Genomic DNA, 22,736 nt, shown 5'->3' on the forward strand with positions numbered 1-22,736 from the left:
CGCCCCCAAAAGTAGCAAGTGCTGCGTATCATGAGGAGCGTCCTGTGGGCAGGCCAAGGCTGGCGGACTCGGGTTGCCCTCTGGAACAGCCTCTTGCACAATTCTGCCTGCTCCCGGGCGGGGGCGGGGCTTGCGCATTTTACTTCCGGATCCCACAGCTACGACACCGGAAGCCGGAAGTGTGAGTTTCGGCAGCGCGAGAAGGGAAGGGAGACCGCAGAACCCGGACTTTCTCGGAGCGCCGGAGCCCGAAGAGTGCTCGCGGCTCACGGTTCCTGCCCTTCTCACGTCGGACCGACTCTGCTGACAGGTGTGGTCCTCTTTCCGAATACAGGGTACTATTGGTGGGCATTCTGCCGCCTCCGAAACTCCCCCGGACTTTCGAGTTTACCTCTCCTGTTGGGCCGTGGCCCATTTCTGCCGCCTGCTTTTACAGCACTGGCCAAAGCGGCCAGATGCAGGAGGCGGGTTACCTTGGCGGCAAGCGGGACTGTTTCCGCCTCTCTCTCCGCCATCGTTGCGGAGTCTGACCATACCCCTGCTTCGTGGATGAATCTTTAGTTCGGAGACATTTTCTGCTCATCAAACTTGACTGCATTCGGGGTTGTTAAATTCTTTAAAAAGGCCCCAAATATCGTTGGTCCCAAATACAGCACCTGTGTATCTTACTTCATGTGCCTCAGTTTGTTCACTTTGCAACAACGATTAACGCACCCGACCTCAAACCGTTTCTGTGACTGGAGGGCGCATGAGCCATCCTGGCATGTTTGAGGAGCTGCAGGGAGGCCACTATATAGCTGGGGCAGAGTGAGCGAGGGGAGAATACTTGCAGAGGAAGCGTCGAGGGGCCATATAATTCAGGGCTTTGCAGGCCGTCTTGGGGCCTTTGGATTTTACACGCAGGGCAATGGGGAACTGTGGTAGGGAGCAGTGTAGAGGACGGACAGGATCGGAATTACTTTTTAGGGTGATCTGGGCCCTGTAGGAAGAACAAACTATAGGGGAAAAGGTAGGAGCAGGGTGACCTGTCAGGAGGTTATCCCAGTAACCCAGATAAGTGTGCTTTGAGCATTTTATTATGAAAGATTTCAAAGGAAAATTTCAAAGACGTACAAAAGTAGAAAGAATAGTATAGTAAATCCTATGTCCTCACTTCCCAGCTTTGACAGTTGTCAGCTCATGGCTAATTTTGTTTAATTGATACCCCTCACAATCCTCTTTCTTTTTCTTTTTTTTTTTTTTTTAAAGATTTTATTTATTTATTTGACAGAGAGAGATCACAAGTAGGCAGAGAGGCAGGCAGAGAGAGGAGGAAGCAGGCTCCCCACGGAGCAGAGAGCCCGATGCGGGGCTCGATCCCAGGACCCTGAGATCATGACCTGAGCCGAAGGCAGCGGCCTAATCCACTGAGCCACCCAGGCGCCCGCACAATCCTCTTTCTTTATTATTTTCCATAACAGCTTTATCGAGATACAATTCTCATACCATATAATTCACCCATTTAAAGCGTACGGTTCATGACTCCAAAAAACCACATTTCCGCACCTCTCCCAGCTCCTAAACTCTTCAGCTCCATCAGTCGTTCTGTTTCTATGGATTTGCTTTTTCTGGACAGTTCAGATAAATAGAATCATACGATATGTGTCGTCTTTTGTGAGTAGCTTTTTTCTTTCAATGTCACGTTTGCAAGACTCGTCCACCTTGTGTGTGAATGTACTGGATTTTGCTTGCTCATCAGCTGATGGACGTTTGCGTCATTTCCACGCTTTGGCTGCTGTGAGGGATACTGCTTGGAGCATTTGTGTGCACATGGGTTTTTGTTTCTCTCAGATACCTGGGAGTTCCCATAGTATTTTGAAGCAAACTTCTGGCACCGTATCATTTCACCTGTAAATATTTCAGCATGCATCTCTAAGAAAGGATTAAGAAACAACCACAACACCACTATGCCACTTAAAACACTTTAACACTAATTGCTTACTGTCATCAAATAGATTCTGGAGTACATTACGACAGGATTTCCTGATGCGTTAGATGTGAGCTGTGAGACAAGTTGAGGAGGGGGATCAAGAAGGACTCTGAGGTTTTTGTCCGGTACCTGGACATCAGCTGACAAGAAGGAGGGCTGTGGGTGGACCTGGCTTTTGGGGGCCACCAGGAGTACAATTTTAAGGTTAGTTTTGAGAACATGACCAGGTAGCCAAGTGGAGATGTTGAGTTTTCTGTGTGTCTGGAATTTAGGAAGGAGGTCTGATTTGGGGTGTTGTCAGCATGAAGATGGGGGTTAAAGCTGTGAGGCTGAACCAGCTCTGTACCGGAGTGACTGCAGGTAGGGAAGAGACCCCAGAACAGAGCCCAGGAGCACCACAACGTGATCAGGCGGTGTGGTGAGGAGGAAGGGGCCTGAGCAGGAGCAGCCAGTGAGCCAGGAGAGTGAGCTTTTCTGGAAGCCCAGGGAAGGATCACTGGCTCATCACAGAATGGCTCACGGGTTCATGGGGGGGGGGGCATTCAGTGGAGCAGGAACAGTTTATTCCGCATTAAAGCGGTCCTCTCTCAGCTCCTGGAAACTTGTATTGGGATCAACCTCCTCCTCCGGGTAGTCTGCCTTCTTGGGCAGAATTTAAAAGGGCTCCAGTCTAGTGCCGGCCCACAAGGCCAACTTCTGTAGTTCGTAAGAGAATGCAGACAACTCTGCCTGGCTCTCTGCCTTGTTGTCTTGGGCTATGAGCCCACGTCCCATTTTCAGATTCCTCAGCATGCGTCAGATACTAGATGTCCCCTTCAGGCCCTCAGTTCCAGTGAACACTCATCAGGTTCTCAGTGGTGTCCTTGAAGCCCATCTTACTAGGCAGATTAACTTCTTAGAGCTGCTGTGACAGATAACCACAAGCTGACTGGCTAAGACAATAGACCTTTATCCTCTCCCAGTTCTGGAGGCCAGAAGTCTGAAATCAAGGTGTCTTCAGGGCCACGCTCCCTCCGCAGGCTCTAGAGGAGGATCCTTCCTGCCTCTCCCAGCTGCAGGTGGCTCCAGTCCTTCCTTGGTTTGTGGCCGAATCATTCTAGTCTGTCATCACGTGGCCTTGTCCATGTCTGTGTTCTGTCTCTTAGAAGGACACTTGTCATTGGATTTAAGGCCACTCTCATCCAGGATGATCTCATCTCAAGATCTTTCACTTACTTACACCGGTAAAAAAAAAAACCCTTTGTCCATACAAGGTCACATTCACGGGCTATGGGGGTCAGGATGTGGACATGCGTTGCTGGGATTCTGCTTCAGTGCACTATACGCGGTAATGAACCGACCTCTTCGCTCCTGCTTGGAGGTGTATGTGGCACGGAGGACTCACAAAAACGATCCTCTCCATAAGTCCCCCCCCTCGTGAGATGCTTACCTTGACTTTACAGCCTGGAGGCGGGTCCTAGGCAGAGTTTATAACAAGTGCCGAACCACGGCCTTCTGATCCCACGCATGGGCCTGCAACTGCCTTTGTGCGAGAAGATGTACCACCTCGTAGACGGGAAAGCCTGTCTTGGGTTCCTGTTACACCTGATAAAGTGCTCGGCGTTCTGCTTAAAGTGTGGCCCCAGAACTCCCAAACAGACTACACTCCTTGCCCTGCAAGGTAAGAGAATTCTGCGAGGGTCTCATAGGACACGTCTGCTCCCTTTCTCCTCCAGACCCTGACTTGTTGGATGAGCAGGCCCCCCTGGAAGAGTCAGCCGTGTGAGATGGTGCAGCCCAGTGGTGGCCCGACAGGGGACCAGGACGTTTTGGGTGAAGAGTCTTCTCTGGGGAAGCCGGCCATGCTCCACGTCGCTTCTGAGCAGGGCGCTCCTGAGACCTTCCAGCGCTGCCTGGAGGAGAATCAAGAGCTCCGAGGTGAGGAGGGCGGCAGGTGTGACGAGTCAGACGTCAGAGGTCCCAGCCTTGTTGGAGGGGGAGGCTTCGTCCATTCCTCTGTGCCTGTGTTTTTACCGGGTCTGGGGTGGGGGTGCCCCTGAGAGCCAACTAGTGATTCGAACTCAGCCACTCTCCCTTTGGGTTTCAGGTGGGCTCCCTGGAAGTGGACCATGAGGGTTAGATGGCCGTGCGGGAAGTTTATTGAGAGCGCTCTGAGGACCCGCACCCGGGAAGGGGAGGACAGGGAGGAAGCGGGGGTGGGCTCAGGGAGAAACCGGGCTGCAGTGCAGGCTGACCCCGCAGGGAGCTCTGGCGCTGGAGTGACCTTCTGAGTTGTCCCAAGTCGGCCGGCTGTGGTGGGCCTTGTCCATCTCCATCCTGATCTGTCCAGAAGCGCAGGGCTGTTCTGGGAGGGCCCTGCGGCTCACGGAGAGGGGGCGTGGCCTGCCCTGGGACGGACCTGCGGGGGAAGGAGGGCTGTTTCTGGTGCTTCCGGGGCGTGCCGGAGCACGGACCAGGTGGTGGCTCCCAGAACCATCCGGTTTCTGTCTTCACCTCGATCTGCACCCACTCACCTGCCACCATCTCACTTGTTTGGGGGGCGGCTTCTTCAGCTCCCAGGGGCCTGCACCGTGCCTCTCAGGCGGCTGGCTGCCCTTGAGTGGGGCATATCTGTGGCCGCCCTACAAGGGACAGCATCCCGCCCACCGTGATCCTGCTGAGACATCTGTGGGGCGGTTCCTGGCTGCTCACTTGGTGTCGAGCAGCATCCCTGGTCTCCCCCACTAGATGGCAGTAGCACTCTTCCAGTCACCACAACCAGCAACGTCCCCAATGTTGTCCTGTGTCTTGCTGTGTTGGGGTCACATAGAGCTGGCCGCCGGGTTGGGGGTGGGGAGACAGCTCGGCTTGCACAAGGATGTGTGTGGGCTCTGCTGGGCGCCAGGAGGGTGCTCCAGCAAGAGGGGCTTGGGGGCAGGAGTGACAGGCCCGCTGCAGAGGGCTCATGGCCCCGCAGCCTCCCCTGCCACGGAGCTCTTGAAGCGGCGCCCTCCGGCCGCGCGGCCTGAGCCGAGGATGTGCGGTGCGTTGGCTCCGCACCTCGCCATCAGTGGGTGCTGTGTGTCATGCCCTGGGTCACTCCTGGGCACTGATGGTGTCTGCCCCCAGCGACGCTCAGGATTGTGCCCAAGAAGGGTGCAGGGGAGAGGACATAGACTTTGCTTGGAATGTCGAGGGGCGGGGAACCTCGCGGAAGAGGCAGTGCGTAGCTGGGGTAGGAGTCCGCTTCCGTGATGTGTCCGGGAGAGGCGGATCCAGAGAGGAACAGAAGCGTGGATTCCACAGGCTGAGGGTGATGGTGAAGTGCCTGTGAGTGGGTTCTGGTTTTTTTGGGGAGCGGTAATGGAAACGTTCTGGAACTAGCTAGAAGGGATGGGTGCATAGCTTTGTGAATACGCAGAAGCCACCGAAATATCGTGTACTTTAAAATGATGAATTTGATGTGATGTGAATTTTGTCTCAATAGAAAAGGGAGTTGCATGTGAGTTGAGGCTTGGGTGGGAGCTGGGCAGAATCGCAGCAGGTGGAGGGTGGAGGTGGGTGGGGGAAGCGCGCCTGAGGCGGGAGGCCCCTGTGTGAGGGCCACAGTCTGCTTTGCTCCCCTGCGGGGAAGGAGTCACGTGGGGACAGAACATGCAGAATGTGTCTGCGGCGCTGGCCTCCGACGCCCCTGGCGTTCATCAAGGTTTTGACCAGAGAGTGACGTGAAGCGACTGCCTGTTGCCATCTTGAAGAGTTCCGTGTTTGTGAGAACCTTCGTGTGTCACCGAGCAGTTGGGTCACCGTCCGTGTCCTTCAGCTGCCCGCGGTGTGCCTGGCTGCGGGGCTCTCCTTCCCTCAGCCTCTGCCGACTGCCGGGCCTTGGCACACACTCATCCCTCAGCCAGGTGGGAGGGGGCCGGGCTGTTCCGTGACGGTTTGCTGTGCCCTGCTCCTGGGAGCAGCCGTGTTAGCCCCGCGGACCGTGCCGAGGAGGACGGTGAGGCTCCGGGAGGTCAGTCACTGGGGCCGCTTGAAGCCCCCTGGGCCTCCCAGGCTGCAGCCGGCCATGTCACAGGGCGCTCTGCGCCCGTGGCCGTCCCGGGGTCTGCGGGTAGCCGCGGGGTCTGCGGGTAGCCCCGGGGTCTGCGGGTAGCCCCGGGGTCTGCGGGTAGCCCCGGGGTCTGCGGGTAGCCGCGGGGTCTGCGGGTAGCCCCGGGGTCTGCGGGTAGCCGCCCGTCCTGGTTCCGAGGGTAGTGACCCAGCGCTGCGGGCCGGGCGGGCGCGCCTATGCCCGGGGCCGGAGGACGGCCAAGCTCCGGGCGCTTAGGGAGGAGGTGGCGCTTGGCACGTGCTCAAGCGAAGCCGAGGTGTTTGGTCTCTGGAGAAGTTGAGGGGCTTCGTCACTAGGGCGAGTCTGTGAATCGTTTCGAACGAGGGCGGCAGACTGAGAGGAAGCGCTGCGGCGCCCGCTCGGCTGCCGGGTCGCCGGGGCCCCGGGGAAGGGCCGCCCGGCGGCCCGCAGCTCTCACGCGGGTCCTCTTCTCGGCCGCCAGACGCCATCCGCCAGAGCAACCAGGTGCTGCGCGAGCGCTGTGAGGAGCTGCAGCGCTTCCAGGGCAGCCAGAGGAAGGAGAAGGAGTTCCTCGTGCAGAAGTTCCAGGAGGCCCGGAAGCTGGTGGAGAGGCTGAGCCTGGAGAAGCGCGAGCTGCGGAGGCAGACGGAGCAGGCCCTGCAGGAGGTGGAGCACCTGAAGCGCTGCCAGCAGGTAGCGGGGGCGGCGGGCCGGGTGCTGCCCAGGGCCGGCGAGCGGCGGGGCCGGCGCCCTGCGTTCGGGGAGCGCAGGGGCGCCGGGGCCCCCCCTCCGAGAGCACCCGCCGGCTCGGGGCTCCGCGAGGAGGGTTCGCAGAACGCAGAGGGGCCGGACCGCGGCTCCTGGTGGAGCCTGTGGTGCTCAGCAACGGCGCGAGTGCTCGGGTGGGAACCAGCAAGGACGCAGGGGGCGCAGGGCCGCGCTGGGATGGGGCGGGGGTGGGGGGGGAGCTTCTGGGAGCTTCCGGGGGCCCTGGCTGGCAGGGGCGCGGGCCGGCCCGTGTCTCCCGCGGCCTGGGGTGACAGCCCGCCCTGGGCCCCACCACCAGGGAAGCCTCCCTGAGCGGTGCTGTCGGGGGACTTGAGCACGGGGTCCGTCCCGTCAGCCTGGAGCTCCTGCGGGGCTGACCTCGGTCTGCGCACACCCCCGTCCCCCTGGGATGCGAAGCTGAGAGTGTGGCCCAGCTCGCCCGCCAGGAGTCACGTGGTCAACGGAGATGGCCTGTCATGGCGCTCGGGAAAGAGCATACCGGGTGCCTGGGGCGACCCTGACAGGGGACCCCAAACTGGGCGGCTAAAGAAAGAGACCTGTATTGCCTCCCACTTCTGGAGGCCGGAAGCCCAAGAGCCAGACGTGGGCAGGGTTGGTGCGTTGTGGGGGCCCCAAGGGGAGAACCTGTTCCAGGCGGCTTTCCCAGCCGCTGGTTGTGCCTGTGGTCCTCGCCCTTCTTTCACTTGTAGCTGTATTCCTCCGTGTCCCTCTCTGTTGTCACATCACCTCACTGTGTGTCTGTATGTCTCTCCTCCTCTTCTTTTTTTTTTCAGAGATTTTATTTATTTATTTGACAGAGATCACAGGTAGGCAGAGAGGCAGGCAGAGAGAGAGAGTGGAAGAAGCAGGCTTCCCGCCGAGCAGGAAGCCCAATGCAGGGCTCCGTCCCAGGACCCTGGGATCATGACCTGAGCGCAAGGCAGACGCCTAACAACTGAGCCACCCAGGCGCCCCGAGTCGAAGTCATTTTGTGCCGATTTCGTGTGTATTACAGTCATTGGATCCCCCCCTCCAGCATGACTCGATCATAACTTGATTGTGTCTGCTAAGCCCTCTCTCCTCGTCAGGTACCATCTGTAGGTACTGGGGGTTAGGATGTGGACGTATCTTTTGGGCATCACCATTCAACCCATCCTAGGCTTGAACAGGTGGCCTCAGGGCTCTTTGCTAAATGCCTTCAGAGCCTCTCTGCTTGCCCCGCCCGCATTGAGGGATGCTGGCCTCACAGCTGACAAGTCCGCCAGTGGTGGCTATGGGAGCAGACGCGGCTTCATGTCGCTCGTGACAGTGTCAGCTGGTGCCACTACTTGGAAAAATGAGTCGGCATTTTCTCTTCAAGTTGCAAATGCGGTTGCCCCTGACTCAGCAGCCTCCCAGCAGGTGCGCCTGTCTGAGGAGCCTGGCACCGAAACCTGGGCATGGTGCAGGTGCCCATCATTGGAGAAGCTGGTAGAACCGTAGGGTGGAAGTTTTTTTATAACAGCTTTACTGAGATAAAAGTCATCTACCGTAAAACTCATCCTTTTAAAGTACAGAATTGGGGCGCGTGGGTGGCTCAGTGGGTTGCGCCTCTGCCTTCAGCTCAGGTCATGGTCTCGGGGTCCTGGGATTGAGCCCCGCATCGGGCTCTCTGCTCAGCGGGGAGCCTGCTTCCCCCCTGTCCCCGCCTGCCTCTCTGCCTACTTGTGATCTCTCCCTGTCAAATAAATGAAATAAAACCTTTCTAAAAAAAAGTACAGAATCCCTGGCTTTCTCGTATATTCATAGACTTGTATAACCATCACCACTCTCTGGTTCTAGAACATTTCATCCTTCCCCCCACCGCCCTGCAGAGAAACCCTGGCCCCATTAGCCAGTACTCTGCACCCTCTCCCTCAGCCCCCGGCACTGTCAAGTCTGCCTTCTGTGTCCGGGTTTGCGTCTTCTGGGAATTTCACACAAATGGAATCTCATGGGATGTGCCTCTCACATCTGGCTTCTCTCACTCAGCATCAAGATTTTGGGGGTAATGCTACTATGTATTTTTTTAAAGTTTTATTTATGTAATCTCTGTACCCAGTGTTGGGCTTGAACTCATGACCCCAATATCAAGATTCACGTCTCTCTCCAACTGAGCCGGCCAGGTGCCCCCAGTAGTGCTGCTGTGAATCTTTGGGTGTGGACGCGCATTTTCGTCACCAAGGACACACCTGGAGTTCCCCTGTTAATTTGAAGCAAATTCTAGACACCAAAAGACTTCATCTGTAAATATTTCAGTGTCTGTGTCTAAGAAAGGCCTTAAAAGAGATATAACCACAATACCACTGTCACATCTGAAATAGTTTACATTCGTTATTTGGTGTTCTCAACTAGACACGGTATATATTTTTTAAAATTTTTATTTACTTATTTGACAGAGAGAGAGAGAGATCACAAGTAGGCAGAGAGAGAGGGGGAAGCAGGCTCCCTGCCGAGCAGAGAGCCTGATGCGGGGCTCGATCCTAGGACCCTGAGACCGTGACCTGAGCTGAAGGCAGAGGCTTTAACCCACTGAGCCGCCCAGGCACCCCAGACACAGTATATTTTGACAGCATTTCCTGGTGTGTTAGATGTGAGTGAGACACAGGGGGAGTCAAGAGGAACGCCGAGGTTTCTGTCCTGGTAGCTGGAAGATGGATTTTCCATCAGCTGACAAGAAGGGGGCTATGGGTAGAACGGACTTCTGGGAGCTATCGGGCATGCCGTTTCTCAGGGCGCTGCTAAATATCCAGGGGACACGTTGATGTGACAGGCCAAGTGGTGGGGGTTGTTTGCACTCTTCAGTGGGGAGACCTTTGCTGATGTGCATTCTAGTAAGGACCAGAACACAGTGAGGGGCTGAGCCACATGGGGTATCTAAGGAAAGCCTGTTTTAGAGGCGGGAGGAGAGCATGTGCAAAGGTCCTGAGGTAGTGACATGCCTGTCATTTTCAAGGCACACCAAAGAGGCAAATGTGGCTGAAGCTGTGCGAAGGTGGCTGAGGGGTGGGCGGGGAGAGTCATGGTAGGGGCTGGTAGGGGCAGGTTATGTGGGCTTAGTAGGGCCAGTGGGAAGATTGGGGCTTTGACCCAAGTGTCACAGGGACAGTAGGGGCTGCTGTGCTAGGGTGAGACATTATCTGGTTTCCTGTTGACTGTAGAGTATGGGGGGGGTTATTATGGGGTGGAGTCGTGTGCCCCCAAAAGGAATGTCCACATCCTAAACCCTGTACCTCAGAACATGATCTTATTTGGAAATAGGGTTTTTTGCAGAAGTAATAAAGTTCAGATGTGGTCATACTAAATCCCATGATCACTGTCCTTAACGGGAGAGAAACAGACACGGAGACATCCAGGGAAGACAGCCTGGTGATGATGAAGGCAGAGAGTGGGGGTCCCCCCCCCCAGGCTTCTCAGAAGACACCAGCCCTGCCCACGCTTGCTCCTGGACTTCGGAGCAACAGTACGTTACTGTTGTCTTACAGTCCCCACCTTGCGATCCTGTATGGAAGGCCCAGAAAACTCCTCCAGGTGCAGGAGTGGAAGAGGGCCCAGGTGGAAGTCCCTCCAGCCCCCGGTGAGGCTGGCCGGAGCAGGCACCTGCCCACAGGGTCTGTTGGCAGGCCCAGGCGACGTGGAGTACGGGACAGGTAGCTGAATAGCTAAGGTGGGGCCCCTGAGAAGAGTCTGTCTTAGAGGTGTGACTTGGCCAGCGGCCGGCCTACAGGGGTCCGGCGGGCCTGGAGACCAGACCTGTGCGTGGAGATGCAGAGCAGAAGGGCAGGAGTGGCAGGCGTGGTGTGTGCCTATGCGCAAGAAGCCAGGGCAGGGGCGTGGAGGGCAGGAGAGGCGGTTTCCCGGGGCAGGGGGTCTGGCCGTGGGGGACTGAGGTGCTGACTGTGGGCTTGAGCCGCTTAAGGTAATGGGGGACCTGGCCTGGACGGTGGGATAAGGGAGACCGGCCATCGGGAGTTTGGGCAACTCTCGAGTTTTGGCCCTGGTAGAGAGCCTTCTGGAAGGCGTCCGGCCATCTTGGCTCTGGTAGCCTCGGCTTGTGGACAGGAGCACGCATGTTGACGCTGTCTTCAGGTCCAGCCTCCCTTGGCACCATGTCCTGCCGTGCTCTGTCCTTACAGCCTCCCCGTCATCCTCGTGAGCCATGAGGCGACTCTGTGCCTGTGTCTGCAGGGGTGGGGGGGCGTCTGGGAATGTGTGGTTGTGGGACTCGGGAGGCTTCTGGAGGGGAGCGGTGAGGTGAGTGGTGGTGACATGTCTTTATCCCTGCCCGCTGCCCCGGGGCTCGGGGATGCCAGGGGCGGGCAGCTGGTGAGAAGGCATCGCTGATAGGAAGTGGCTTTTTTTTTCACGCAGCAGATGGCTGAGGACAAGGCCTCCGTGAAAGCCCAGGTGACATCCTTGCTGGGGGAGCTGCAGGAGAGCCAGAGTCGTTTGGAGGCCGCCAACAAGGAGCGGCAGGCTTTGGAGGGCAGGTGAGTGGGGAGGGAAAGCCCCCCAGGGCTGCTGCTCAGGTACCCTAGAGGAGGGAGGCATCTTCAGAGCCTCCGGCGGGTTCCTCTGTCCAGGCACAGGGACCACCGTCAGAAGGGAACTGTCATGCTGGCATGGGGGCCTCGAAGCCGCCCGCTGCCCACATGCCGCCCGATGGCCGGGTTTGCGAGTGGCCTGCCCAAGTCGGCGGCTGGCCGGCTGCTCCTTGCTGCCATGTGGGCTTCCTGCAGGCGGGATGAGCGGGTCAGGGCACGCCTGTTCCTGGGCTCTCCTGCCACCGGGGCGCTGCCCTCTAGAGAGCAAGGCGGGCCCGCCCGATGGCGGGTGCTGCTCTCCGGTGACAGACATGGGTGATGGCCGTGTGCTGGGCCGAGCGCGGCGGCCTTCCCGCGGGAGGAGAGGGGAGGGGGGCGGGAGCGAGTCCTCCGTGGTCCGCGACCCGCGACAGCACGTGGACCTGCTTCCGTCTGGGAAATGGTGTGAGGAGAGGCATCACTCTGGCCTCGGGCTGCTCACCTTCTCCGTTTGCCCGTGGACTCTGTGTCTCCAGCTTTCTGCGATCATGTGTGTCACTTTTTGGACAATCGGAGTCTTTTCTGCCTGTCTTTTTCTGTGTACATGAAAGAACCTGCTAGAGGCAACTTGGGGCCGTTCGTGACACCACGCGGACATTTATGGCGGCACTTGTGGGCTCCTGGGCAGTGTCCGTTTGTGTTCCTCACCTCACGGTCCTAGATGTGCTGAGCTGGCCAGCTTGGACGCAGAGGCCTTGCTGGGGTCTCGGGGCACTTGGTGTGGCCGTTTGGAGAGCTTCCTGCCTCACACACACACAGAGGGCCCCCAGCCCTGGGCCTGTCCTGTTGTCCCCCTTATTCCAGGGCCCCGGGGCGATGGCAGTGTCGGAAATGTGCTCAGTGTGTTCGGACAGGTGCAGAGAAGCGGCGAAACCAGTGGCCATTCCCGGCAACCCCCATCGCCTCTGCAGTGGGGTCTGTGCAGGGCTTTGGGTCAGCCGGGCGACATGGCCGGAGCCTGGGACTGGAGATCTGGGGAACTGTGGGGAGATAGGAGAGCGGAGCTTGGAGACTGGGGGCTGTGGGGGATATGGCTCCGAGGATGCCGGGCTGTGGCGGCCGTGGCCGTGGCCAGGCGGGTGGGAGGCTCCTCTTCCAGGTGTGTGCCTTTGGGAGTGCCGCTGAGCCATCGAGCTTCTAGAACAGGGACTGAGAGGGAAGGAGTCAGCCCCAAGCCGGGCTCTCTGCGGTTGTCCCGTGTTCGGTAACTGGCTTCCATCTTCCCCTGCCGTGGGCTCGGGCGGGCGCGCCAGGGCCCTGCCGTGACCGTCCCCTTCCGTGCCAGGGCCCGGGCGGCCAGCGAGCAGGCGCGGCAGCTGGAGAGCGAGCGGGCGGCGCTGCAGCAGCAGCACAGCGTGCAGGTGGACCAGCTGCGGATGCAGAGCCAGAGCGTGGAGGCGGCCCTGCGCATGGAGCGCCAGACGGCCTCGGAGGAGAAGTGAGTGGCCCAGGCCCGCGCGAGGACACCAGGTCCCCGTGGGCCGCCCCCCCCGGCCCCCATTTGACCCGGCTCTGAGACGGGGATCTGTGCTCTCCAGCCCGCGCTGGGGTACCCCCGCGTGGCCGCCTTCAAGTCTCCTCTCGTCCGCAGCCGCTCTCCCGTCCCCTCTGCTTCTCACGGGGCCGTTCCACCTGATTCTGAACGTTCCTCGTTTCCACGACCGATAGCCTTCACACAAAGCGTGCTCACCGCGTGCTGAGGCTGGCCCAAGGGCGGAGGGTCTGTAGGCACAGAGGCCCCTGGAGGCCCCCGTGCGGCCTGTGCTGGGGACAGGCGCGGAGGGGGTGGGCTTGCGAGCGGAAGCGCGGGGCGCTCGTTTCCCCAGCGGAGGCTCCTCTTCGGCAGGCGGAAGCTGGCCCAGCTGCAGGTGGCCTATCACCAGCTCTTCCAGGAGTACGACAGCCACGTCAAGAGCAGCACGGTGAGCAGCGAGCGAAACCGAGTGCGTGTGGCGGGCATGTCCCCGGGACTGGCCACCACGGACGTGCCTGGGTTCCTCTCCTCGCGGCCGAGAAACACAAGGGCCCACGGAGCTGCTGCCCCGGATTTAGGACTGTCGGAGCTCAAGCTCTTATCTGAAGACTTGAGAGAATTGTGTCAGAGCTCTGTCAGGGTCGCAGTGTGACAGCTCAGGGCGGGATGCGGGACAGACCAGGTGGGCCTCTAGGTGGGGACACGCTGGTCTCCAAGGCCAGTCCCTCCTGCCACCTCAGCTCCGGACGCCGATTTCTCAGAGCCACGGTAAGGCCTGGAAGGCTTCTGTCACTCTGGTGAAGGTGGCTGGGGCCTTTTTTCTGGTTTGTTCTCATCAGACCTGTACTGGGTGTGGTTTCTAGGGGTCCCATTTTAAGAAGGATGCTGTCAAACACAAATGTACCCAGAGGAGACTTGGAAGGGGACAGCGCTAGGGGAGGTGGATGGCCTTGTCCCTTGAGGGCCTGGAGGCAGGCTGTGTGGCTGAGGAGTCCGGGAAGGGAGTGTCGAGCTGGGCAGGAAGTTGTGCCCCCTGACCTCAGAGGCCCCCCACACCCTCTGCCTTTCCTGTGCCCTACCCGCACTGACGTCTGGTGGCCGGTGTCACTCCGGCATTGGCCAGCTGGGGCTCGTCTCTTGTTGCTTTTGGTTCTTGTCACCTGGAGCAGCCACGGGCCTGGTGGCGGCCTGGCTCCTGCGCTGGGCCGGCTGGGGCCCCCTCACCTCCCCCTTGCCCGGCTCTAGGGAATGCAGCTGGAGGACCTCAAGCAGCAGCTCCAGCAGGCGGAGGAGGCCCTGGCGGCCAAGCAGGAAGTGATCGACAAGCTGAAGGAGGAGGCCGAGCAGCACAAGGCGGTGATGGAGACTGTCCCGGTGCTAAAGGCTCAGGTGAGGGCGCCCCCCCCCCACCCCGTGGCTGGCGGAGCCTGTGGGCACTGGGACCTCCTGTGTCCCTCGCGTCCATGGGCTGGGGCTTCTCGGAAGCCCTCGGAGCCCTCTGTCGGCGCTCTCGGGGCGGCCTTGCCCTGCGCCGCGGAGCCCGGGAGGCCGGGAGCCGGACCTCCTCCGTGTCCCCCAGCACGGAGAGCCGGAGGGACGGTGGACGGCCGACAGACGGCGGGCGCGGCCCCTCTTGGCTTTGTGTGCCAGGCGGACATCTACAAGGCCGACTTCCAGGCCGAGAGGCAGGCGCGGGAGAAGCTGGCGGAGAGGAAGGAGCTGCTGCAGGAGCAGCTGGAGCAGCTGCAGAGGGAGTACGGCAGGCTGAAGGCCAGCTGCCAGGAGGCGGCCAGGTGGGCCTCGCCGTCCAGCCCCGCGGGGCGCGGGGCCGGGGGCTGTGGTGGTGGCCGCCCGGGTGTGGCGGCTTTCGAGCCGGCGCTTGTCGCCCCTCGTCCTGCCCCAGCCTGCTGGCTCTGTCGACCAGACGGTTTCTCTTCTCAAAGGATCGAAGACCTGAGGAAGCGACACGTGGAGGTCTCCCAGGCCCCGTTGCCCCCCGCCCCAGGTGAGGGAGCTGCAGGAGGAGGGGTGGAGAGGGCGGGGTGCCCTCCGGAGGGTAGTCCCTGCTCCGGGGGGGTGGTGAGGGGAGGGGGGGAGGAGCTCGTGGTGAGGCCCCCAGAGCTTGGACCCGACAGTCCGGTCAAGTCGCAGTACTCCGTGCCTCCCCGCTCTTTCCCCAGCTCATGCCTCCTTCCACCCGGCCTTGCCCAGCCAGAGGAGAAGCCCCCCCGAGGAGCCACCTGACTTCTGTTGCCCCAAGTGCCAGTACCGGGCTCCGGATATGGACACACTGCAGATCCACGTCATGGAGTGCATCGAGTAGGGGCTGCCTGGGGGGCGGACAGCCCGGGACAGCGCCCCGTGAGCTAACTCTAGGACCTTCCGCTTCAGCTGCCCCGGCTGCTGGCCCGCGTCTACCCTGGCGCTCGGAGCCCGCCGGGCCTGAGGCTCCGCTCTTCTGGTTTGTTCTGTCTGCTTGGACCGCTTGTCTCTGGGGCTTCCTCTCCTTCCATGGCCAAGTCCAGAATCACGGCCAGGGCTCTCCAGGAACTCCTCGAGCTGCCGCGGGCAGAAAGCTCTCCTCGCCCGCGAGCTCCTGCACGCCGTGGCATCAGGGCACTTGTGGGCCCCGTGCTGTTCCGTGGGGGCCGCCCCGCCGTTGGATGGCAGACATCCACTCACGAGGCCCCTCTTCCAGCGTCGCAAGTGATCTGCGACGAACATCCTTGCGCGTCACTTACGTGTATCTTTGGGTCAGATTCTTCGAAGCTGCCCCGTGGAGCAGCTGCCGACGGGTGCGTGGGGCCTGTGTGTCGCCCCTGCTTCTTCAGAGCCTTGCCCGTGGCGGCGGTGTCTAACCTGTGGGCTTTGGCCATCTGTCCAGCACGTGGCTCTCTGTTCAGTGAGCCTGAGCATCTCTTCAGAGATTGAAGGATCCTTTCCGATTCTGCTGTTAATGACTTGTTTGTGTGTTTTGCCCATTTTTCTGTTGAGCTGTTAGTGTTCTGCTCCTCGGTGTCTTTGAGCTCTTTGGTCATTCGTGGGACTGGCTCTTGCGTGTGATAGTGCAGGTGGGTTTTGGACTTGAAGTTTGTCATCTTTATGTGGTCACGGTTCTCCACCTTCCCTTCACGGCCTGGAGTTTACTGTGGTTGTGACGGTTCCCACGAGCTTTTCCTTAACACTGCAGTGTGCTCTTGTCCTCCCTGAGCCTGTCGCCACCTGGCAGTGGCGGCTGTGTTTCATCACCCTGCAGAGGCTTGCGATGCTGTTCCTGCGCCAGCCCCAAATGCCCCAGCCTTCCGAAGGGAAGCTCCCCGGGGGACCGTGGGCATTTTACGAACACTAGAGGGCTCCTTACTCTTGTTTTGCAAGATCCTGGATGTTTCCTCGATGTCAAAGCCAAGGGCATCAAGCCTGCCGCTATCAGGCAAGGACCATAGAAGAATGCCGCGGTCTCCCGGGTTGGGAATGGGATGTCACTGAAGGCAACCCGGCTGGCAGCCGGTTCTGAAGACGAGCCTGGGCCGGGGGCTTGCTGGGTGTGTGCAGGCAACTGTCCTATGGGAAGATGTTCAAGGCTTCCGGGTGCTGTGTCCCAGTCCTGACCCCGTAGTTTTTCTGCAGGAACACTTTTAGTTTTGGGGGATAATGTGTGCATTTCCCATGGCCACTGTAGCAAATGACCGACTTGGCTTAAAACAAGTCATTCTTTCGTGGTTCTGTAGTCAGGGTGTCTCGGAGGGCAGATCAGTTCCAGGCCTCTCTCCCGGCCTCTCGGGGTGGCCCCTGCTGTTCTTGGCTGATGGATGTGTTGCCCCAATCTCTGCCTCTGTGGTGACATGGCCTCTCCTTCCCGTGTCATCTCTCCTCCTCTCTTAGAAGCACACCAGTCGCTGGATTGGGGCCCGCCCGCGTCATCCAGGACGAGCTCATTTGGAAATACTTTATCTTCATTAGATCCACAAGGACTCTTTCCAGCTGCGGTCATAATCCCAAATTCTGGGCATTAGCTCATGCCTGTATCTTTTGGGCCACCGTTCAGCCTAGCGCAAGGCCATCTTCTGGAGCACACAGTCCAGGACACAGGCGGGGCAAGACCGGGGTCTCCAGGGCCGGCCGCTCCGTCGAGGGGCTCATTGCCTGGGGTGGTGGTGGCTGCTGGGTGCTCCGTGGGCGGGAGAGCTGGGTGGGTGGGGACAGACCCTTGTAGGCGTGGGGACTGCTGCTCCTTAGGACACCTTGGCTCCAGCTGGCCGCCGCTGGGTGGCCATGGGCAGGAGAAAGAAGGCTGCGGGCCACGGTGGGACGGGGACGCGGGCCTGTCGGGCGCCCTGGGTGACAGCCGCCAGCTGTGGAGGGAGAGGCTTCATGCTTTCTTAGGGGCGCGGACGAAGGCCTGGGGGAGCCCTCCTTTTACTGGCTTCCTCTTCCGAGACGGAGTTGAGGGGAAGAGGATGGGACCCAGGAGTAGTAAGAGAGGCCAACGTTCTCTTCCTGGGGCACTTTTCTCAGGGCGGTGGCCAGGAGCTCGGATGGGTGTCGGTGCCTGGACCCCAGGCTGAGTCAGGATCTGCTCTTCTGAAGTGTCCTCTCCTGGGCTGCCCGTGTCCCCTGCCTCCTCGTGGCCCGCATGGGAGTTGTACACGGGACAGCCGCGACTTTCCAGTGGGCCACTCACCCAGAAGTCCGGGATTCTGCTTTCTCCCCTGCTCGCTTTCCTTTGAGCTTCCAGAAGAAGTGGTTGGATCCTTTCTGTGAGGGGAAGCAGCTTGCCTACCTAATGATCTGTGGCCCCTTGACCTTCAGCACACTGGCTTTGGGAGGCAGAGACAGAGAGCTCGAGGCACAGCCTGCCAAAGCCCAAGTTGTTCTTGCTGCTTGGACGACAGCTCGCGCCATTACCCGCTGGCCTGCGTGGGCCAGAAATCCGGGTGATCCCAAACGGCACAGTAAGAAAGCTGTTCTCCGTCGCTGGTAACTAAAACACAGACTCCGGCTGCATGGAAAGTGATGGGGGGCAAGGAACAGATGAAGCCTGGCGGCCGGGTGTTGGGGGCTGGGCCCGCGCTGTCCCCGGGGTTGGGGGCCGCTGTGGCCGGGAGAGGCCGCCTTGCACCATTTGAGTGGATGTGGCTGGTCGGGTTCCCTGTAATTACGGTTTCCTTTTGTATTTGCGTAGTTGCTAAGTGGCTCTGATTTGCATGTATTACTCTGATAGGTAGAACAACCTGTTTGTTCAGAGTCTGCCCGGCCGGCTAGCGTGGCCCGGAGGTGGTGTCTGCTGGGGCTGAGAGAAGCAGGACTGCCTGTCGAGGGCGTTATGAGGGGCCTCAGGTGCCTGGCGATCGCTGACGTGCTGGGAAGGGACCGGGCTGAGCCGGAGCTGCCGGGGTCCCACAGGCCCGGTGGGGTGAGCAGCAGGCAGGGCTGCGGGGCAGCAGGCGGGGTGAGCAGCATCCCTGGGCCTCCTGGGGCCTCGGTCTCCACGTGGAGGAGGTGACCGCAGAGCTGCGGCTGCCCTGGAGGGGCTCCTGGGAGCTGGCTGAATTCCGGTCCCCTGAGCGCGGGCAGGTGTCAGTCGTAGTGCTCTTCAGGAAGGGACCCGTGTGTGTGTGTGCCCGCACGTGTGTGCACGTGCGTCCTCCAGATTGTTTTCGCATCTCCTCCTCTGAAGCTGCCGTTCATCTATTCCAGATGGCAGATCATGTGAGTGTGTATTTTTATGTAGTGGCTTAATTATTCTTTCGTGTAACAGCTGAGTAGTGAGCCGCTGAACATCGGGTTTCTTTCTTTTTTTGAGTATTTTTTTAAGTTACTCTGCATTTCAGCCACTCTGGAAAATGGTATGGAGGTTCCTCATACAGTTGAAAATAGAGCTACCCTACGACCCAGCAATCGCACGACTGAGTACTTACCCCAAAGATACAAATATAGTGATTGGAAGGGACACGTGCACCCGAATGTTTATAGCAGCGATGTCCACAATAGCCAAACATTCATCAACAGACGAATGGATAAAGAAGATGTGGTTCACATACACAATGGAATACTATGCAGCCATCAAAAGAGAGGAAATCTTGCCATTTCGAACGACACGGATGGAACTAGAGGGTATTGTGCTGAGCGAAATAAGTCAATCAAAGAAAGACAATTACTATACAATCTCACTCATGTGGAATTTAAGAAACAAAACAGAGGATCATAGGGGCAGGAAGGGAAAAGCAAAACAAGACGAACCCAGAGAGAGAGACAGACTATAAGAGACTCTTATCTCAGGAAACAAACTGAGGGTTGCTGGAGCGGAGGGGGGTGGGGCGGTGGGTGGCTGGATGGTGGACCTTGGGGAGGGCATGTGCTGTGGTGGGTGCTGTGAAGTGTGTAAGCCTGATGATTCACAGACCTGTACCCCTGGGGCTAATAATACATTATGTGTTAATAAAAAAAGTCACTCTGCATTTCTAGAGCTCTGTTTTATGTAACAGGTACTTGAAGTAGTAAATATTACATCTGTTAATGCACATCCTTTACTTCTCATTTTCTTCTTTTCCTCTTTCTCTTGTTATTTGTTGGAAGTCCTTGTTGAAGAAGGAAACAGACTGCCCTGTAGTTTTCGTGAGTAATAAGCAGCCCTGGGTATCAAAACAAGTAGCCCGAGCCCCACATCCGGCTCCACACCTAGCCCAGAGCCCACTTAGGATTCTCTCTTTCTCTGCCCCGCCCCTGCCACTTTTTCAAAAAATAAATAAAAATGGCCTCTGATTCTTCAGTATCTGCCATCGTGGCATTCCCATGGTCAGTTTCAGCGGTGAGCTCCCATCCTACAGCAGTAAGATTTTGCTTGTGAGTTTAAAGGTGCAGAGTCTGTGAACATCTGTTCAGCAAGCGCTGCCGGGGGGGGGCATGAAAACTGGGACAGATGTGCTTCCGGATGACTGATTGCTGTTTAACATGTATTGGAGTATATATAAAAGACAAACCGAAAAGCTAGGAAAATACTTGAATTCTTTCACAATCAAACGTTCCCTCCTAAGCTTCGATGTTCTCTTTCAACAAAGGAAATATCTTAGGAGAATATTGATGCCTGGACCAGGAGTTAGAAGAGCCTGGGATTTTTTTTTTTTTTCTGAAATTGAGTGAAGTGTATTTTCTTCTTTCTTTTTTTAGGTTTTTATTTATTTAATTTAATTTTATTTTTCTTTATTTTGCATACTTTAATCTCAGAACAAAATAAACAGAAAAAAACACAATACACGTCCAAACCCCTTGTCAAATATCAGAAGGGATAGGGCTTGAGGGCATTCTTTCCTGCCTCAGAGGCAGGAGGAAGAAAAACAAAAACCACTAGACATCAGCAGAGGGAACCAGGTGAACAGGGCCACTCCGGGCTGCTGGGGAGCCATGGGGACACTACACAGAGGGCTCAAGGTCTGCAGGTAGAACTAATCTACTTCTTCCATGCGAGAGGCATCCTCATATCTCATCAGGAGCAGCAGCACTGGGTTCCTCTGCTGTCCCTTCATCTTCATCAATGCCCAGGCCTGGCTTGATCATGCGGCAGATGCGGTTGGAGTGCGTCTGGGGCTCCTCGAGTGAGAAGCCAGAGAGAGCGGAGCTGTTCCAAACAGCAGCACCGCCAGGTCCTTGACAGCCTTGTCATTCTTGTCCGCCTCTGCCTTCTGCCGCAGCGTCTCCACAATGGGGTGGTCAGGGTTGATCTCCAGGTGCTTCTTGGCCATCATATAGCCCATTGTGGAGTTGTCCCGAAGGGCCTGGGCTTTCATGATCCGCTCCATGTTGGCCGTCCAGCCATAGGTGCTAGTCACAATGCAGCCGGGTGAAGACACTAGCCTGTTAGAGATGGTCACCTTCTCAACCTTCTTATCCAAGATTTCTTTCATGAGTTTGCAGAGGTTCTCGAACTTGGCCTTGCTCTCCTCCATTTTCTTCTTCTCCTCTTCATCCTCAGGCAGCTCCAGGCCCTCCTTGGGGAGAGACCAGACTCTTCCCATCAAACTCCTTGAGTTGCTGCACGCAGTACTCGTCAATAGGCTCCGTCATATACACTACCTCGAAGCCCCGCTTTCGCACTCGCTCCACAAAAGCGGAGTCGGCAACCTGCTCTTGGCTCTCCCCGGTGATGTAGTAGATGGACTTCTGGGTCTCCTTCACGCGCGACACATACTCTGGAAGTCATCTCATCCCCAGACTGGGAGGTATGGTAACGCAGCAGCTCAGAAAGGCGGCGCCACTTAGTAGAGTCCTCATGGATTCCAAGCTTTAGGTTTTTAGAGAACGCCCCATAGAATTTCTTATAGTTCTCCTTGTCTTCTGCCAATTCAGAGAACAGCTCAAGGCACTTCTTCACAATATTTTTGCGAATGACCTTCAAGATTTTGCTCTGCTGGAGCATTTCTCGGGAGGTGTTCAGGGGCAGACCCTCAGAGTCAACCACACCGCGGATGAAGTTGAGATACTCTGGTATCAGTTCATCACAGCTGTCCATGATGAACACACGGTGAACATAGAGTTTGATGTTGTTCTTTTTCTTCTTGTTCTCAAAGAGGTCAAAAGGAGCCGGACGGGGGATGAAGAGCAATGCCCTGAGTTCCAGCTGACCTTCTACAGAGAAGTGCTTGACTGCCAAGTGGTCTTCCCAGTCATTAGTAAGGCTCTTGTAAAACTCTCCATATTCCTCCTGAGTAATGTCATCAGGGTTTCTGGTCCAAATGGGCTTGGTCTTGTTCAGTTCTTCCTGATCAATGTATTTCTCCTTAATCTTCTTTGTTTTCTTCTTCTTGTCTTTCCCACTATCATCCTCCTCATCTGAGCCCACACCTTCAATCTTGGGCTTCTCCTCATCATCTTTATCTTCTTCCTCCTCCCCTTTCTCATCCTCTGCCTCATCATCACTGATCTCTTTCTCTCGTTCCTTCTCCAAATAAAGGGTGATGGGGTAACCTATGAACTGCGAGTGCTTCTTCACCACTTCTTTGACACGTCTCTCCTCTAAATATTCTGTCTGGTCTTCTTTAAGATGGAGAATCACTTTGGTACCCCGGCCAATGGGCTCACCGTGGTCTGCATGCACAGTGAAGGAGCCCCCAGCAGAAGACTCCCAGGCATACTGCTCATCATCATTGTGCTTTGTGATAACCACCGCCCTCTCTGCCACCAGGTAGGCAGAATAAAAGCCAACGCCAAATTGTCCGATCATGGAGGTGTCTGCACCGGCCTGAAGAGCCTCCATGAATGCTTTAGTTCCGGACTTGGCAATTGTCCCCAAATTATTTATGAGATCGGCTTTGGTCATGCCAATGCCTGTGTCCACCAGAGTCAGGGTGCGTGCCTGGGGGTTGGGGATGATGTCAATTTTCAGCTCTTTACCGCTGTCCAACTTGGAAGGGTCTGTCAGGCTCTCATAGCGAATCTTGTCCAAGGCATCAGACGCATTACTGATCAACTCCCAAAGGAAAATTTCCTTGTTAGAATAGAAAGTATTGATGATGAGGGACATAAGTTGGGCAATTTCTGCCTGGAAGGCAAAAGTCTCCACCTCCTCCTCTCCATGGTGCACTTCCTCAGGCATCTTAAAAGAGAAGAACTGCAAGCAGTACAGACCACGGTGGGTAGGGACTGTGTCTGGCACTGATTCCGCCACGAGACCGCACGGGGGTGACTCAAGAGCAGGTTTTATTTATTTGAGACAGCATGAGTGGGGGCAAGAGATAGAGGGAGAGGGACCAGAAGATTCCCCGCTGAGCAGGGAGCCCAATGTGGGGCTCGATCCCAGGACCCTGAGATTATGACCTGAGCTGAAGGCAGAGGCTTTAACCCACTGAGCCACCCAGGTGCCCCGAGATTTTTTTT

The 22,736-nt window shown here is 57.5% G+C and overlaps 1 protein-coding gene and 1 pseudogene across 2 annotated transcripts; one reads left to right on the forward strand and one right to left on the reverse strand.

Annotated features, from left to right (window-relative positions):
* The first annotated feature begins 48 nt into the window (after positions 1-48).
* Positions 49-17,444, forward strand: IKBKG (inhibitor of nuclear factor kappa B kinase regulatory subunit gamma). 2 transcript variants are annotated; one of them, XM_045994857.1, is made up of 10 exons: positions 49-310; positions 3,685-3,886; positions 6,505-6,716; positions 11,181-11,299; positions 12,678-12,830; positions 13,239-13,314; positions 14,112-14,255; positions 14,517-14,659; positions 14,810-14,871; positions 15,047-17,444. In XM_045994857.1, exons 2-10 carry the CDS (start codon positions 3,700-3,702, stop codon positions 15,187-15,189), a joined length of 1,239 nt encoding a protein of 412 aa, XP_045850813.1. In that variant the 5' UTR covers positions 49-310; positions 3,685-3,699; the 3' UTR covers positions 15,190-17,444. The 2 variants fall into 2 exon arrangements, with proteins under 2 accessions (XP_045850813.1, XP_045850814.1); XM_045994858.1 differs by having other exon boundaries at positions 11,184-11,299.
* A 2,725-nt stretch (positions 17,445-20,169) lies between these two features.
* LOC123934351 lies at positions 20,170-22,492 on the reverse strand (annotated as a pseudogene).
* Between the last annotated feature and the right edge of the window lie 244 nt (positions 22,493-22,736).

This window comes from Meles meles, chromosome X (assembly GCF_922984935.1).
Source record: "Meles meles chromosome X, mMelMel3.1 paternal haplotype, whole genome shotgun sequence".
Classification (NCBI taxonomy): domain Eukaryota; kingdom Metazoa; phylum Chordata; class Mammalia; order Carnivora; family Mustelidae; genus Meles; species Meles meles.